Source organism: Artibeus jamaicensis, unplaced genomic scaffold (genome assembly GCF_021234435.1).
Source record: "Artibeus jamaicensis isolate MK-2021 breed Jamaican fruit bat unplaced genomic scaffold, CSHL_Jam_final contig_387, whole genome shotgun sequence".
Taxonomy (NCBI): domain Eukaryota; kingdom Metazoa; phylum Chordata; class Mammalia; order Chiroptera; family Phyllostomidae; genus Artibeus; species Artibeus jamaicensis.
Window position 1 is genome coordinate 2,351,862 of NW_026521812.1, and position 14,956 is coordinate 2,366,817.

Consider the following 14,956-nt stretch of genomic DNA (forward strand, 5'->3'; position numbering starts at 1 on the left):
ACATTTATGTTATTCTCGATATCTTCTTTCCTTTCTTTCCACACCCCGTAAAGAATGCAATGAAAGGAAAAAAGCTACTTAAATAGTACTTATTATGTGCTAGGCACTGTTTTAAGCACATTGTATATATTCATGTTTTGTGTTGACAAAATCAGACTAAGACAATTAGTATTATTATTACCACTGGTAACATGGCAGATGCAAATGTAAATCCTATCTGGAGAAAGAAAATATCACACTAAGCTTCAAGTTACTTCCATATTTCTTATGTACAATGTCCATTGTTTCATCAGAAGTAATCAGGTGTCGCCCCAGATGGTGTGGCTCAGTGGATTGCGTGCCAGCCTGTGAACCAAAGGGTTGCCAGTTCAATTCTCAGTCAGGGCACATGCCTGCATTATGGGCCACATCCCCAGTAGGGGGCGTGCAAGAGCCAATCACACATTGATGTTTCTCTCCTCCTCTCTCCCTCTCTAAAAATAAATACAATCTTTAAAAAAAGAGTAACCAGGTGTCACGAGAAAAAAACAAGAATGTACAAACACCTGCAGCAAAATAACATGTTAGTAAATAATGAATGGGTTAATAATGACATCAAGAAAGAAACCAAAAGATAAAGATATCTTGAAACAAATGAAAATTAGAACACAACTCAAAATCTATGAGACATAATGTGAGCAGTCCTAAGAGGAAAATTCATACTATTATAGGCCTATCGCAAGAAACAAACAAAATGTCTCAAATAAACAACCTAACTTTACATTTAAAGGAAGTACAAGGAGAACAACAAACAGAGCTCAGAAAAAAAGTAACAGAACAAAGAAAGTATAAGATAGGAAATAATAACGACCAGAGCAGTGAATGAAATAAAAAACAGTACAAAAGATGGGTGAAACCAAGAGAAACCTTAAACCAGACTCATCAAGAAAAAAGAGAGCGCTGGTTAGGCTGCTCAGCTGGTGAGAGCATTGTTTCATACAGCAAAAGGCTGCAGGTTTGACTCCTAGTCAGGGCACATATGTGGGTTTACCTAGGTTGTAGGTTCAATCCCTGATTGGGGCATATATAGGCAATGAATCAATGTTTCTTTCTCTCTCTCTCTGTCTCTTTCCCTTCCTCCCACTCTAAAATCGATAAACATATCCTCAGGTGAGGATTTAAAAAAAAGAGAGAGAGAGGAACCAAATAAATAAAATCAGAACAAAAGATAAGTAACAGCTTACACCACAGAAATGCAAACGATTATGAGGAAATACGAAAAATACACACCAACGAATTGGAAAATCCGGACAAAATGAATAAATTTTGATAGACATACAATCTCCCAAAACTGAACCAAGAAGAAACAAAATCTGAGCAGATGATTACAAGTAATGAAGCAGTAATTAAAACATCCCCAACGAACAAAAATTTTTGGACTGGATGGCTTCACAGGTTTTTCCAAATATTCCAAGAAGAGCTAACACCTCTCCTTTTTAAACTATCCCCAAAAATTCAAGAGGAAGATTCCCAAACTCATTTTCCAAGACCAGCACTGTCCTAATTTCAAAACCAGACAAAGACACTACAAAGAAAATTATAGGCCAATAGCCTCGATGAACATAGATGTTAAAATCCTCAACAAAATATTAGCGCACTGAATCCAGTAATAAACGATTACTGGATTCCAGGACCAAGCGAGATTTAAACCAGATACCCCTTAGAATAGCCAAAAAAAAAAAATACTGAGCGCTTCGTAATATATCTAGCAAAAAATGTGTAAGATGAAAAGGCAAGCTAGAAGATATTCATGAGAGAAAGTAACAAAGACCTAGCATAAAGCTCAATAAGCTATCACTACACACCTACCAGAAATGCTAATATGTAAGGTTAGTGAGGAAGTGAACTATCATATATTACTGGTGGATTGTAAATTATTTTAACCACTTTGAGCATTTTTTAATTTTCTACTAAAGTTGAACATAAACATTCCCTGTGCCCCAGAAATTTATTCCAGGCTATACCCTCAACAGAAAGATACCTACAGATGCAGCAGAAGACAGATGCAGCAATTATTCATAATGTTAAAAATTAGACACAATTCAAATGTTTTTACAGTAGAATGGCCAAATAAATTGTTATGTATTTAAACAAACGGTAAGTAATAATAAAAACAAAATCCAGTCATACCTCGGAACTCATTCTCTCCAGAAGTTGTCAAACCCTGTGCTCAGAGCGCCTGAGGAGATAAAATGTTCCAGCACCTGGTGCTTGCTCCGGACTGGTCGCACTGGCTAGAACTTGTGTGAGTCAGGACACCACCCTCGAGAGAAAAATGCTTCATCCTTCAGGACTCATTGGTTAAGGCACTTGTCACGAGTTCCTGAACCAATTAGCGACGAGCACCAGGTACCTCTGCATAGCCACATGCAACAGCCTAATGAGTCTAGTGATGTGATGGTGAATGAAAGAATGGAGGAGGTACGCTGGGATTTCGGAGGTGGCGATAATGCAAAAATGGTCTATTTTTTGGCTTGGGGAACAGCTACATAGAGATTCACTTACAACAAGTGAACCATTCTATACATTTGTATGTTGGATATTTTTCTGTATGTGTGCTATAGTATAATACATAAAGTTAAAATAAATTAAAAACTGTATTTCACTAAAATGTTTAAAGCATCCAACAGCACCGTACATAAAATAGTTACAAATCTATGAAATAATTTTTATAACTTGTAACCAGTTGATACACACACAGTACTCGCAATCCTTCATACACACCTGTAAGCACTTCACAGATAAAATTCATTTGATCTTCTCAACAATCTGATGAGGCAACTACTATAAGCACTTTCATCTTATAAATAAGTAGGGTGAGTCCCAGAAAGGTTAAGTAACTTGTTCAGGAGCATAGGGCTGTTTAGTGAACCGCAGTGGAGAGTGCCAGATTCGACACCGTTCACCATTGCACTGTACTGCCTCTAAGAGCAAACCTTAAGTTTAAAGGGTCAGGTTCATCCATTATAAATGCATTTAAAATGAAGTAATGCTGATCCTCTCTATATCGGAACCTCCTGTGTATATATATCAAGCAGATTGCTTTGACATTGTGAAATTGATATTATTATATTTTATATAAAAAGTCAAAAATGTATTTTTCTAACTCATGTTTATAACACTTAAATATGAATTCTAAACACAATGCACTTTAAACATATAAAAACACAAAATGTTGAAAACCTGGGGTTGAATACCAATTCTATTAACTTCTATAAACCTCAATTTCTTTGCCATTCAAATGGGCATAACTTATGCTTTCCAATTAGGAAAGTTCTGAGAATGAATGACTTGACATTTGCACTACGCATTAAGTAATTAATTACATCTGAAAATCAGTTCATCTGAGCAGGAAGTAAATCCTAGAAACCTGAGAAAGGAAAGATACCTCACTAAACAAACATGTTTTGGAGACTTGAAAGTCAAAAATGCTGCATAACTTGGTGAAAGTTTTCCTCTTAGTAAGAAACATCCAGAATTTGACTTTGGGGCTACAAGTTCAGTATTCCTTGAAAAGTGTTTGACCCTGGCTGGTGTGGCTCAGTGGACTGATTGCCCACCTGCAAATCAAAGGGTCGCTGGTTCAACTCCCACTCTAGGGCACATGCCTGAGTTGAGGGCCAGGTCCCCAGCAGGTGGCGCGCGCGGGAAGCAACCACAGGTCCATGTTTCTCTCCCTCCCCTCTGTCTAAAAATAAATAAATAAAAAATTTTTAAGTGTTTGATTCTCATTTTTCCTGCTTTCTTGTCTTTCCCTCCATTTTATATATAAGTGAATTTTTAAAAAATTATAGTATTATCATCATTTAATTCAAGAATGCATTTGATTTATTGCTTTTTAAAAGATTCACATTAAAGAGACATTTTAAACAGGCTATGTTCTCAAACTCACTTTTTTTTTTACGTGACTGTCACATAAAAAGCTTGGATACACATTAATCTTCAAGTTTAAGAAGGACCTTGCCCTCAGTCTCTCTCTTAGAAACCCACACATGAGAAGCTGAGGGCGAAGTATTAATGAAAAAGAGGACAATATTTTTCAATTATTTTATTTATAAGCCATTGCGATATTTGTAAATGAGTAGTGATTTTTTAATAATTCAAAGAGATTTATAAAGAAAAATACATGTTAGTTCTGGCCATTCAGAACTGCTATCACACAAGTTCCTCCATTTTATGTTTATCCCTTTTCTTTTGACTTAAAAATTATTCTTTACTCCAAACACGAAAGTTCAAGTCTAGAAAAATGGAAAATAAAAATTACTAGATAAGTAAAATGACTAATACTTATGTTTTCCAAATCAAACTGAAAAAAGTTTTCATTTAATTGAAAAAGCAAGACTACTAGTCTCAAAGACACAGAATTATACTACATTTCGACTACATGGAAAACACTTTTTTGTTCAGTGTAACGACCTTCCCTAAATCAAGGCATTCTTTAGACCTCTGTCCACTGCAGGAGCCCCTTTATGAACACGCAGCTACACTCTGTGAATGACTGAGTTCTTTCATCTGCCTGGACACAGCTGGCAAATGGCATAATGAGAAGGGGAAATCAAAGTCTTTTTTCCCCTCCTGGAAAACCAAGAAATGAATAAATCATATAAAAAATGAAGCGCTAGTTGCTTGTATTTCCACACAACTACATATCTTAATACAAATAGTGTTTTCTACTGTTTTGTGAATAACTGATACTATAGTACGTCTTAATCCTGAAAGTCTATCAATGAGGTGTGGTTTCCCTGAACACTATTTGGATAATTTAAAGTTTTGCATATTTAATTAAGTAAAAATTAAATCTAACTGACAAATGCTTAAACAGTAATTTAGTTAAAATGTTCTAATGAATAAGATATGTGCATTCAGTTTATGGAGAAAGGTCTCAACTAGTTGGGCATAAAACAGGCTCAAAGTTTCCTTAGACACCTGAGAGCTGGAAGGAACTTTGAGCCTGACTAAGTCCTTCACTTTGTGAATGAAAAGACCAGTGCCCAGAGCAACGACGGCCTGAAGAAGTTCCTCAAGCTGGAGTGATGGGCGCTCTGTCTCCTCCCTTCCCGGACCCTTACGTCAGCTGTGTCAGAGGGAGAAGCTAATGAAGCAATCTGAAACCAAACTAGAACTCTTTCTTCTTTCACTTCCTAATTTTTCTCTCAACTTTAAATAGCACACAAAAATAAATAAATATCTGTAATTTTTCAATTGTACATGTAATAATTTCATGGGGAGAAAAGTTGAACACTTCTAAAGTTACACATGTAAAGGAAGTCTTTGCCCATCTCATACTCAAACGTTTTCCACCCAGGGTTATTTTTTTTATTTAAATTTCCAGAAGTTTTCTCAGTATATGTGAAGATGCATATGCAAATATGCATATACGAATTTTAATGTAGCTTTTTTCACTTAATACATGTTGAGAATCATTCCACATTTGTGCATATAGATCTACCTCATTCTTCTAAAGAACTACATGGTATTCTATTGCACTGATTTAAAGTAATGTATTAAACAATTCACCTATTATTGGGTTCAGGTAGTTTCCGATTTTTTTTATGTTGCAAACAGTGTGAAAATAAACATAATTTGATATGTTCTTAAAATAAATCTTCCTAAGGTGAAACAGAATACAAAACATCGACAATTTGGTATCTTTAGACATCAAATTTTGACCCATTCAGGCATATGTTAACTTGCTATGTCTATACCTGAATCCACGGAAATACCCATTATCCCAGACTAGCTCTGGACTTCACTGCTCACCCTTCAGTATATTTAAGTCGTGTTGAAACTTCTCTTTTCAACCAAATCCTTTTCTGTGTGGGTCTGAAGCAGTGAGTAGGTAAGAATAACTTTCATCATATAGAAAAGATATGTCATGTATTCTTATATGTTAATTATGACAATGTAAAACACAAAGGTATTAATAAGAATACAATTTGAGGAAGAGTTTCAATTTAGAAAATGTATGCAAATTCACCAATCACTAGAAAGGAAAAACTAAAAACAACACCCCCAAAACACAGAACAAACAAAACCAAAAACATTATTCAAAATTTCACAAAATGACATGCCATCAGAATCTCATTATCTAACTTAATTTTGTCATCTTCTCACCAAAAAAGTATTAAATGAAGAGAGGGAGGGAGGCTGAGAGGGAGGGAGGAAGGAAGAGAGGAAGGAAGGGAAGGGAACCCTTCTTTACTGGATATTGGCTGAGGCTATTATTTCCATAGGTCTATACTACACGCTAATAAGGTTATAAAGCATTCATGAAAGGATTTAAATGTTCAAATATTGGGGTATCTATCTAGTAGCACATTAAGAATCACATATTGCTTAATTGATTTCTGTGTGTTTTGTGTCATGTCATTTTTAGGTTTACCAGAAACTACAAACCCTGCTCTCTATTCTCCATGTTTGACCTGTTACGTACAAAGCCTCACCGAGAGGAGGCACGAGCAGGAATGCGCTGGCCTGCGTAGGATCCCACCAGCGTCTGGATTCCAGTAACTGAACTGCATCAAATCCCACCACTAAGATGAGGCGGCAACACTGTACCATCAGGAAAAGGTCTCAGAGCAGATACTCAATGGAGGACCAATGCACCGAAAAAAAGTTTTTTTAAAGATTCCTCCAACTAACTTATCAACCTGTTTTTAGTTATTCTCTAAAGACACCAGAATTGGGGTTGAGGAGATAAATGAAATAGTATGGATAACCCAGGACAGTGAGTGGCACGTAGGAAGAAGACACTTGTGTACCATTCAAGTCCCCAGCAACAATGAACAGAGACGTCCTTCCACTGCCTGAAGGAAGTGCCACCGCCATGGAGGGGCCAGTCGGCCTCCCAGGAGAGAAACGGGGCAAGAATACGCGACCTTTGCTGAGCAGCAACATTTCTCCTGGGGAGAAATTGTCCAAAACCAGGAGCCTTCTTCTGGTTTTGTTTGGAAATGAGAGTATTTTTGAGGTGAAATTATATAAATTTGGACAGGTGGGTAAAGGCAAACTATAAAGGAAAGTAGTGGAAATAAAAGATGGGAGAGGAGACAGATTAAAAACAAATTAACGCAGTATGTCAACATCAATCTTGCCAGGGTAAAGCACAGAAACTGGAAAGGCGAAAGGCAACCTAGAAATATTCGAACAGTACTTACATTAAAGATAAGGGAACTGAGGGCTCCGAAGTGTCAGCAATTTGCCTTAGTTCACACAGGCCATCTCTGCAAGTTCTGAGCCACCTGAGGTTTCCTGACTTTGAGGGTATTTCCCAGGACACACACTGCATCAGTGTTCAAGCCCACTGCAGCCTGTGAACCTTGCTAGCTAATACCTGATGACTGCTTGCATACGGGGCTGCTGTCAAAGTTCTCGAAGGACTCCTGCTTTCTACAATTCCTAGTGGTTTCAAGTTCGCTGTTTTAATTCACCTCTACAGTGTCTTAATCAACCAGGAAAACGTTCTCTCCTTACCATTATATTTATTAAGGACACCATTACGAATACATTATTTCAGGAAAATAACAGTGTCTCTGACCGATATTAAAGATCACCATAATAGAAATAAAGATCTATGTCGATAGAAAATGTATTTTTCTTGAATTTTAATTTGTATAAAGTGATCTCTTCTGTTTCATTCTTTCTTCATCACCACTGTCCCCCAAACTCTTTTTTGTTCCTCCATTTCTCTGCACAGATTCCACTATTTACTTATATGTTCAACCTGAATTTATTAAAGATGCAGATCATTGTTAGCCTCTCTATTTTATTCATTTCACCACAATAGGCACAGCCCTTGACTTGTTTAAAGCATGCAGTAATGTTCTTTGAATAGAAGTTTGACACTTCCACATTTACTGATACATGGAATTTTTAAAGAACACCAAGTTGAAAATAAGAATACTATAAAAAGTTTCCTCTGAAGAGGATTGTGGGAAATGACCCAATACAGCCAGTTTTTTTTTTTTATGGATGATGAAACTGAGGTCAGGAGGAAGCAAGTGGCTCAGTCACCCAACCAGCGAGAGCCTGAATGAAGATGCCTACCTCGCCCCACCCCCGTCCATGACTGCTGCCCTCCCCAGAGCGCTCTGTGCAGGAACACAGAATCACTCAGATACCTACGCGATTCGTGGGAAAGCGTAAATGGCTTGATGATACACTCAGAATTTGACACGTCTCACTCTCTACATTTAAATCTCTAACAGTGCTTGGTACATAGTAGATATTAAGTCAAGTCAGTTTGGGTTTCTCATCCGCTTTCCTCTTCTCTCTCCCAAATTTCCATATCTACCACTATAAAGATTGCTAAGCTACCAAGTACCCAACATCTCAAAAATCAAAGCTAGTATGTTGATAAAGACACCTGGGAAGCTTGTAGAAGTGATTGGTACTGACCCAAGGCTGTCCCCATATGAACGATGGAAGTGTTCTCCGAGGTGCATTCTTAGGTGAAACGGGGACACCACCACAGGGCGGCATGATAGAGAGGGTCTCATCACATTTTCAAAGGCCAGATCCCTTCTTCCCCTGATCAGTGTGTCTCCTAGAACAGAGATTCCTACTTGTCTGTAGACCTCTTGGGATACACGAGCTAAATCCATAGGACAGTAGATTTTTTGGAAAAGAATTTCTCTGTTCTGAGGGTCTCCCAATAAGTTCCTCCCCCAAAGTCATTGTGACTTAGCATACCTATTAGCCTTTCCATTTAGATGTTCGGAAGTCTATTCTGATTCTTAAGTTTGAGAGTTATCTTTAATATAATAAAGCCTTTTCAGTCTTGTTTGGGATTAATTTACCACTTAATAAATTCCTTCCAACACTATGTTCTGTGAGTTAACAAGCAGCTTCCCCTGTGATTTGAGCAAGCTGCCTAAGAACAAATCAGACTTTGGAAAATGAATGACTGGGCAGAGCATTTTTCAGATGGCACATGCCCACTCTGAGACAACTTGGTCATTGCACTTTTGTATCTGTTTGGAGTAAGATGTCTTTTGGCTGAAAATAACATGCATCAACATTGGGAATGCCCTCCTGCTCTGTATCATTGATGTGTGGATTTCTAGACTATATTTTAGGCTGGACTAACATTAAACACATTTTCAAAAACAGCTGAAAATGCCATATTTGAAAATCATTTCAATAACTTACAATATATGAGGGGTAGTAAATCTCAGCAAACATTGTAACTAGGTAATTACCAAGAACTGACAATGGGTAGCTTTGTGCTGAGCACCATTTAAGGCATTAAAACAAGTACTGGTGCAATTATTTTCCCTAAATCGATGTCTGTTCCTGATACAGCTTGGATTTTCTACCCTTGCCCTAAGGAATTTAATTCAAAAAAGAGTTTCTGTCAGCTAATTGGCTGGCCTGTAGTCACCGGTGATGTTTGTCTCACGCTGTTCAACTGAGTCAGTGCACTCTGAAATGGGACAGCTTACAGTGACAGGTAAGTATCCTTGTAAGGAGGATAGAGCCTTTGAAATTGTAACTAGTTAACTCTGGGCTCCCACTTCAGACAAAAAGCAACTTCATTTTATTAGACAAAATGTCAATCAAGACTTGACTACTGACACCCGTCTTTGTTTCACCAGCCAGTAATAAAAGATAAAGCAGAGGAAATGGAGGAGCTGCAGTGAGGCATTTGCAACACACAAAGTCCTTGTTTTCTCACTAGGCGCTGCAAAAAAGCAATTGTCCATTCACAGCACATCCTCTGCATTTCAGAGCTAATATTTTTGCAGTTCTTAATTTGGTACATTATAGTCTTATGCAGTTAATTTTGTTAACCCTCTGAAATGCACTGTGCATTTGATATCTTGCTTAGTACAACTGCTAACATAACCCAGTTTTTAAAATTTCTGTTTCTCAATGTTGAGAATAGGAACCTTTAAAAAAACCAAGTGACAAATTTTGGAAACAGAATAATGGTTTCACATAATCCTGTCTTAGTTGCTATTGCATAACTTTGAGAAGGATGATAAGGAAATCCATGGTAACCATATTATTACTTGAATTGCTTTCGCAAAAACTGACTCTGGATAGGAATGTTTTTAGCAGGGGTCCCCCTCAACACATATGACAATGTGCCATTGAAAAAACAACATTAGATCTATGTTTCATTGCCTGCTTCCTGCAGCATTTAGTGTGTTTACTGTATATGAGTGCATATGCCTGCCTTCCGGTACACAGATCTACTCTAATGTTTTAATAGAGTAAAACATTATTAAATGGCTTCAGTACATGAATCTATAGATGATTAAAAAGTCCCCAGGCTCAATCACTTAAGTCCCTAATTAAATATCTCACTCTGCTTTCAACTATCGTAAAGAAAAAGAGAATCAACAAATTTACTGTGCTAATAAAGTTTTTATTTTCCTTTGTAAATAATAAGCTCTGAAACACTGATCATACAACTCAGTGCCTGCATCTCCACTATTGACTTCTACTTCCAAAACATTTTAAAAAATGCAACGAGGTGGTAAAGTGCATTTCCCTTAAGAATTCATTTTTCTGACACACCTTCTATAGATTTTTCTACCTTCAGTCTCATTACCAGCTTCTTCCTCTCTTCCTACTAATTTCATCTTCAAGTCTGCTACCCATCAACATGACAAACTCAAGAAAAACACTGATTTGCTTTCTTCCTGTTCCACAAACCCCACTAATCTCTTTACCAATATTTTCCAATCCTGTCCCACCAAAAAGAAAAATGACCCAACTCTAAGATTTACACTGGAAAAGAAATATTGCATCCATAAAGAAAAAGAAAAAGAAACAAAAAGAAAAGAAAGCAGCCCTCCTCAGTGGGGACTCAAAGTACAGTGAAAATGCCCGAGTCTGTCATTAGGCTCATTGGAATGAAACAGTTAATTCAGGGTAAGTGATAGTTTAGTCAGTTCGCCTAGAAAAAGGAAGGAAATTCAAAAGCTGATTACTGTAGTAACAATCACAGACCAAAAAAAAAAATATATATATGTACAGGTTCACTTTAAATAAAACTCCTGCCATCTCTCTGTGATTCTGTCCTCTCAAAGAAAAATGAGCTTGCCGCTTAAATTTGTTGTACCTACCTCAACCATTAAACAAGACATTTAACCATAGTGGCAGTTCTGTGACCTTTGAATGCCGTGAAATCTCTGAGCGGTGCTGTTTGTTCATGAAGACTTGTGCTGCAGAATCCAGCAACTTCATCCAGGATTAGGAATATAATTAAGTAAAAAAAAAAAAAAGAAAAGAAAAGAAAAACACAGAGGGAGATCGAGAGGGAAGGTAGAAAGAGAGATTCCCTCCGGGTGAGCACACACTTTTCTCCCAGGCAAGTGCTGGGACACAGCCGAGTCTGCTGCAGTGCCCAGACCCACCGACCGGCTGGGGGAGCAGGCAGCCGGCCTGCGGCGCTGGGAGGTGCTGTCAGTTGCCACAGGCTAGGAAAAGCAGAGACCAATCGGCTTCCACTCTGGCAGCTCACTGGAGTGGAGCCTTTTCTGTTTATGTTTCCTCATTGCAAGAGTGACGTCAAAGGGTTTAGTTTTTCCTCTGCATGTGCTATTAATTTTAAAGTACTGTACTATGGGAAGAATGTGTGTGTGCCCACGGTTAGCTGGGCACACTACTCACAGGAGAACCCAAGAAACATTTTCTATATTCAGGAATATATTTTAAAAATTTAAAATACCTTGTGATGAGGTGTATCAAAAACACAAAAATAAAAACAAAACATAGACAACCTCCCTGAGCCAAACAATAGCGGTAAGATTTCTCTTTTTTCCCCAAATGTGAAAGTATGTACATATGCCCATTTCACACTGTTGCTAGTTTTTGAACTAACTCAGTTCCCCTTACCTAAAAATGAGTTGTTACTTCATCCCCACAGCCATGGGTGCAGCACTGCACAGACAAACTGATGAGCAATATTATATGCGGTGAACAATAGAAACTGTGCCTATGGTGCTGCCGATCCCTGCCTTTCTGTCTTCCCTCCAGCGTCCGTGGTGAAGCAGCAGGATTATTCATGCTAGGGAGATCCCTCCTGCACTCCCCACAGGGACTCATTCAGAAAGCAGGGCACAATAATGCCACACAGGCACGGCTGGGGTGTCAGCATGTTCTCCCACAGGGTGTGAAGGTACAGTTATTTCAGGATACTTTCTCTACCAGGGGCCCCAGCTTCTCCCTGTCTTCCTCTTCCCACTCTGGAAAGACTCAGTGACGGCCATCTGCTGTTTCTGCCTCCCCCATGGTCTCTCCTTCCTCCCCCCATCCCATGCTGTTAACAGAACCTCTTTTCCCCCCTTCTGGAAACTTTCCTTCCTCCATCTATGGACTGCATAGCCTACTTCATAACCCCCACCTCCCACAATAGAACTGTAAGGGGCATGTGACCCAGATGGGCCAATCAGACTTTTTCATTGCTATAGACACAGAAAATATTTTAGGGGTAAACACAAAACTCAAAAAAGCCAGAGTTTTTTTTTCAAATATTAATACTGATTCTTGGAGAAAGAAGGTGTTTATATCTCTCTAAGGTCTTATGTGCTAGAGTTAAGCAAACCTATAGTTGTGGGAATTCATCTTTGAGGTGAAGATATAGCAATGAACAAAACAGATAGTATCTGCTTTCATGTACTTTATATTTTCAGTAAGGGGAAGACGGGCGATAAAAGTAAGTAAATATATAATGTTGGCTGGTGATAAGGGCTTCAAAATAAAAGAGGGCACAGAGTAGAGTATGCGTGTGTATGTGTGCTGTTTGAGGCATGAGGATGGGAGGAGCACTCTGTCAAAGCAGCTCTGAGTGGGGGCCTGGAGGAAGTGAAGGAGCAAGTCAGGTGCGCCTCCGAATTCCACACGGAGATGGCGGCATAAAGGCCAAAGACAGGTGAGTGTTCAGCATACGCACAGAACAACAAGGGGAATAAAGAAGCTGGAAGAGAATGAACAAAGGGAAGAAATGGATTCAAGGAGGTACACCTGGGACAAATATCAGGATGTATCTTAACGGCCACGTAAAGGCTTTAGACTTCATTCTGAGATGAAAAATCCATCAGAATATTTTGAACTAAGGAGTGCCTATGGTCCGTCACAAATTCTAAAGGGATTTCCTTTCTCTTCAGTGTGGAAAACAGACTCTAGGGCAGCAAGAGTAGAAGCAGGGGGACCAACAATGAGGCCATTGCAACAGTGACTTGAACCTGGGTGAAAGCAATGGAGAAGGTAAGAGGGCCAGATTCTGGAGGTGTGTGTGTATACATACAGAATGGGCAGGATTTCCGTAGGCAAGGTTTGAGAGAAAGACAGGAATCAAAAGTAATTCCCAGGGTCCTGGCTTGAGTAAGCTAGAATAGACTTGCCATTTATTGCTATGTAGAAGACTGGGAGAAGAACCTGGTTTTGAGGTAAAATAGTGGGTGGACCTGGACCTCCATTCAACAGCAACAAACGCTTATTGATTGCCTGCCCTGTACCAGGTGCTGGTCTAAGTGCAGGAAACAGAGCAATGAAAAAAACGTGTAACCATATGCCCATGCCCTTGTGGAATTATGATTCTTCTGAGGAAAGAAAGACCATAAGAATAAATTCAAAAAGTATACGGAATATTTAATAATAATATATAGTGGAGGAAAAAATAATATATAGTGGAGGGAAGGGTTACTGTGTGACCCTTGGAGTTTGGAGTCTGCAATTTGAAATTGAGTATCCAGGGGAAGCCTCACTGCAAAGGGCACATGGGAACAGGACTAAACGTTGATGAAGAAGGAAGTAGGGAAGAGCATCACAGGCTGATTATCGAGAACATCAAGTACAAAGTTCTGAGGTGGGTGGCTGCTAAGTAGTAGGAGATGGCAATGGGTTTAGAGAGGCAGAGCATGTGGGACTTTTACTCTGAAAGGAACAGGGTTTTAAAGCAGAGAAGTGAGGTGATCTGACTCCCATTTTAATTGATCACTGTGTGAAAGTCAGACTGGAAGGAGCAGAACTAATAAAGAGTGTACTACAGTTAAGCTCGTGGTAGTGTTGACAAGGATGGTTTTGGTGGAGCCAGCTAGAAGTGATTGGCTTCTGTGTGTATTTTGGTGTTAGAAACAACAGGATTTATTAAATGGATTGGATGCTAGCTATAAGGGAGGGAGATTACTGACAGAATGCAATAACATTTCCAAAAATTTTGGTTCCATCAAACAGAAGAATGGAGCTGACATTGACCAAGAGACAGTGGAAAGAACAGCTTTTATGGGGAAGATAAAGAGTTTGACAGTGGACATGTTACCTATGCTTATATGATATCTACCTGGAGATGTTTAGTAGGTAGTTGAACATACAAGCCTGGAGTTCAAGGGATAGTTTCAGACTGTGGATACAAGTCCAAAATTTGGACTTGTCCAAGTCACTGTATATCCATGGTATTTAAAGACTGAATGAGATTATCAAAGGAATGACAACAGATGGAAAGCCCCAGGCAGGCCAAGATTAAATTGTCACAAATATGAGGAAAAACCAGTGAAGGAGACTGAGAAAGAGCCTTCAAGAGCTAAGAAAAAGCCAAAGTGGGTGATATTTTGGAAGCCAAATAAAATTTTCAATGACCAGCTTTGTAAAATGGAAGTCAGATGGAGACCGATAATTGACCCTGGACTTTAGAATGTGCAATCATTCATGGTCTTGTCAAAACCTGGTTCGGTATGGTAAAAAATGGGGGGGTCAACTAAGTGAAAGGAGAAGATTTGGTAACAGGTAGTGCAGGCAATTCTTCCAAGGTGTTTCCCCCAAAGAGAGAAGAAAAGGGGACAGTAACTGGAAGGGAGAGTGGAATCAAGGGGGCATTGTTAACATGGGAGAAACGGCAGCGGCATTTTGTGCTCTGACAGTTAGAGGAACAGTCAGTGATGCAGACGAGAGAGGAGAGAGTTGCTGG

At 38.8% G+C, this 14,956-nt stretch overlaps 1 protein-coding gene across 1 annotated transcript in view; it reads right to left on the minus strand.

Moving 5' to 3' along the window:
* The window catches only part of PDE7B (phosphodiesterase 7B), a 309,572-nt gene extending 298,111 nt beyond the window's left edge, over positions 1-11,461 (minus strand). Inside the window, exon 1 of the mRNA XM_037150161.2 lies at positions 11,115-11,461. Within this exon, the coding sequence (XP_037006056.2) occupies positions 11,115-11,135 (21 nt within the window). The 5' untranslated portion in view covers positions 11,136-11,461. The remainder of the gene's footprint in view (positions 1-11,114) is intronic.
* Between the last annotated feature and the right edge of the window lie 3,495 nt (positions 11,462-14,956).